Here is a 2,907-nt window from a genome sequence, read left to right as displayed (position 1 = left end):
GGGGGGGGGGGTGGGGGCGGAGGCGCGACCCTTCTGTGCGGGGGCAGGGGAGGAGTGCGGCGGCCTCGGGTGGCAGTCGGGGGAGGGGTGGCGATCTCGTCTAGATCTCGGCTAGACGTCGGCTAGACGTCGGCCACATCTCGGTCATCTCGGACAGATCTCGCCTCGTCGACGAGGGCGAGCTGGCCCTGCGCGATGTCGCTCAGCAGCAGCCGGATGGCCTACAGGGCGGGACACGCCGAGATGGCGAGATGTCTCGGCGAATCTCGGCGAATCTCGGGCGGATCTCGGCGAATCGGGGCGAATCGCGGCTAGTCTTGCGCACATCGTCCCCGTCCCCGAGGGGCGAGGCAGGCGGGGCTAGCGGCGACGTCGGCGGGCCAATGGAGTCGAGGAGACCAAGCTCGCCGCCGGAGAAGCAGTAGTGGCCGGTCTCTGCAAGCTGGTCGTCGGGCGTGTGGCCGGCGCAGGCGGCGGAGGAGGCCGTAGCGCACGCGGCAGAGGAGGAGGCGGCCGCGGAGTCAGACGGGTCGGCGGCGGCAGACAGGGCGGCGGCGGCGATGGAGCGGGCGGCGGCGGCGCGAGAGGCTGCGGCGGGCGAGGCGGGCACCTCGGGCCCCAGCGCCGTCTCCCGAGGCCCCTCCTGCAGCGGTCCGTCCTGCAGCGCGCCGTCCGGTGCGCAGTCGGAGTCTTTCTGGTGTGGCTCGAGCGCGGTCGCCCAGCCCGCCGCCGCTGCGCCCTCCGACAGGGACGAGTCGACGTGCGGCGCGGGAGAAGGGGGCGCGGCGGCGGCAGGGGCGGGGGAGGGGCGCGCGGCGGCGACGGAAGATGGAGAGCCGGCCGCTGATGCGAGCGAGGCGGGGGGGGGCGCGGGTAGCTTCTTGCGGTCGGGCACCTCGCCGCGCTCTCCAGACGTGCGTGAGCGGCAGCGCGGCAGCTCCGATGATGGGGCGGCGGGCGGGGCGGGCGAGGCGGTCTTGCGGCCCGGCTGGTCAAAGCGCAGCTTCCTGGCCTCTCGCGAGAGGCGGGGGCCGGGCTGTGCGGGCAGGCTCCCCGCCTGCGTCGTGCCAAGCACCGGAGGTCGGGGCGGGAGGACGGTCTCGTGCAGCGTACCCCGAGCACGCGTTGGTACGCGGGCGGCGAAGTCAGTGCGCACAGCGGAGTGCAGCTGGGTGCTACATACAGCTGAATGCGGATTCTCTAGAGTCCCCAACTACAGGGGGCTGCATCGCATCTACACCCTCCCACCGTGGCGGGCGCAAACTCGGACGAGGGCGGCGCAGCCTTGCGCTTGCCCGCCGCCTTGGCGCTCTCCCCAGCTGTCACGCTCAGGCCGCTGCCCGCCGCGATCGGCCGCAACGCCGACGCCGCCAGATCCTCGGCGCGGGCCTGGTTTGATGCCTGGAGCAAGGCTGCCAGCCCGCTGACAAACTCGCCCACTCGCTCGTCGGCGACGGAGTGCGATCCCGACGGAGGCGAGGCGTGCACGCTCGAGGTGTCCTACGGCCGAGGTGGAGCCGAGGTAGAGCCGAGGTAGAGCCGAGGTAGAGCCGAGGTAGAGCCGAGATAGAGCCGAGATAGAGCCGAGGTGGAGCCGAGGTAGAGCCGAGATAGAGCCGAGATAGAGCCGCCTGCTGCAGACACAAGGCCGCCACCTGCAGGCTGGGCGGGAGCAGCTCGTCCAGATCCTCGCCCTCGCCCAGCAGCGCAGCGGCGACGCCAGACGAGGGGGCGGACGGCGGCGTGAGGCCGCTCCTGGCGCCGGAGGTGAAGCGCGCAAAGTCATCCGGGCTCGACTTGGCGTCGGGGGGGGAGGGGGCCTCCTCCTCTTCCTCCTCCTCCTTCCCCTCCTCTGCCGCCACCTCCTCCGCCTCCGCCTTCGCCTTCACGACAGCCCTCGCATACGCCACCGCCGCCTCCACCGCCGTATCGAAGGTGCCGATGTGCCTGGAAATGCCGCCCACCACGTGCCCCGCCCGGAAGCCTCCGCCCGAGAGGACACCGGCGTCCTGCCGCACGCCCTTGTAGCCGGTGGCGCTTTTGCTCGAGAGGTGGAGCTGCAGCCCCTCCGCCTCCGCGACAGGAGTCTTGCACTTGGCTGCCTCGCCCGCCGCGCGCTGGGAGGCCGACTTGGTTGCTTGGGGCCTAGTGGCGAAGCACCGAGTAATCAATTGATGAATGAATGGACACAGTACAACCTAGCATGAAGAGTAGTCAGCAATGAATAGGGGAGGGCGCAGACTTGGCCGCGCGAGGACTCGCTGCGCTGGCGGAGCCGGCAGGCTGCCGTCCGGGCTCCGGTCGGCCTCGCCTCTTCTTGCGCTTCCCCTCCTCCTTGTCTTTGGGCTTGGGAGGAGGAAGAGGGCAAAACCCCTCCTTGTCGTCAGCACCGCGTCCATCATGGCAGAGCCAATCCTGCCCTTCCTCCTCGGCGAGTCTCGCCTCTTTGATGCTGTCGAAGCCGGCGCACTGAACGCATGCCCATTGCGGACAATCGACGTCGCAGCGGCCGGAGCATTTGACGGCGTCCCATACAGGTTTGCCCGCCTGCTCGCGCGCCAGTGGTGTGAGAGATCTGGTCGGGTCTGGGCGGGTCTGGGCTGGTCCCGCACCTCGTCGTCGAGGGCTCTGCCGCATATGACGCAGATGGGGGGGCAGGGAGGGTCGGCCGCGTTGTACAGGCCGGCGGACGGAGTGAGGCTCGTCAAGAGCTGCGTCGGGTGGAAGCTCTTCTTGGGCGTGCGCTCGAAGATGCCGCCTTGGGACCCGCCATGAGGTCGAGGTGAGGTCGAGATGGGGTCGAGACATGAGCCGAGATGGGGTCGAGATGAGGTCGAGATGAGGTCGAGGTGAGGTCGAGATATGAGCCGAGATGGGGTCGAGATGAGGTCGAGATGCGCCGGGATG

General features: G+C 70.1%; 1 protein-coding gene across 1 annotated transcript in view; it reads right to left on the bottom strand.

Moving 5' to 3' along the window:
- EMIHUDRAFT_468407 (hypothetical protein) overlaps positions 1 to 2,907 on the bottom strand; it is a gene marked incomplete at both ends in the record, with an annotated part of 15,360 nt that overhangs the window by 3,678 nt on the left and 8,775 nt on the right. Inside the window, 4 exons of the mRNA XM_005782694.1 lie at positions 326 to 1,057; positions 1,249 to 1,401; positions 1,656 to 2,145; positions 2,471 to 2,547. Coding sequence (XP_005782751.1) covers positions 326 to 1,057; positions 1,249 to 1,401; positions 1,656 to 2,145; positions 2,471 to 2,547 — 1,452 coding nt within the window. The remainder of the gene's footprint in view (positions 1 to 325; positions 1,058 to 1,248; positions 1,402 to 1,655; positions 2,146 to 2,470; positions 2,548 to 2,907) is intronic.

This window comes from Emiliania huxleyi (assembly GCF_000372725.1).
Source record: "Emiliania huxleyi CCMP1516 chromosome Unknown EMIHUscaffold_187, whole genome shotgun sequence".
NCBI lineage: Eukaryota > Haptophyta > Isochrysidales > Noelaerhabdaceae > Emiliania > Emiliania huxleyi.
This window is presented reverse-complemented; position numbering and strand designations above follow the sequence as displayed.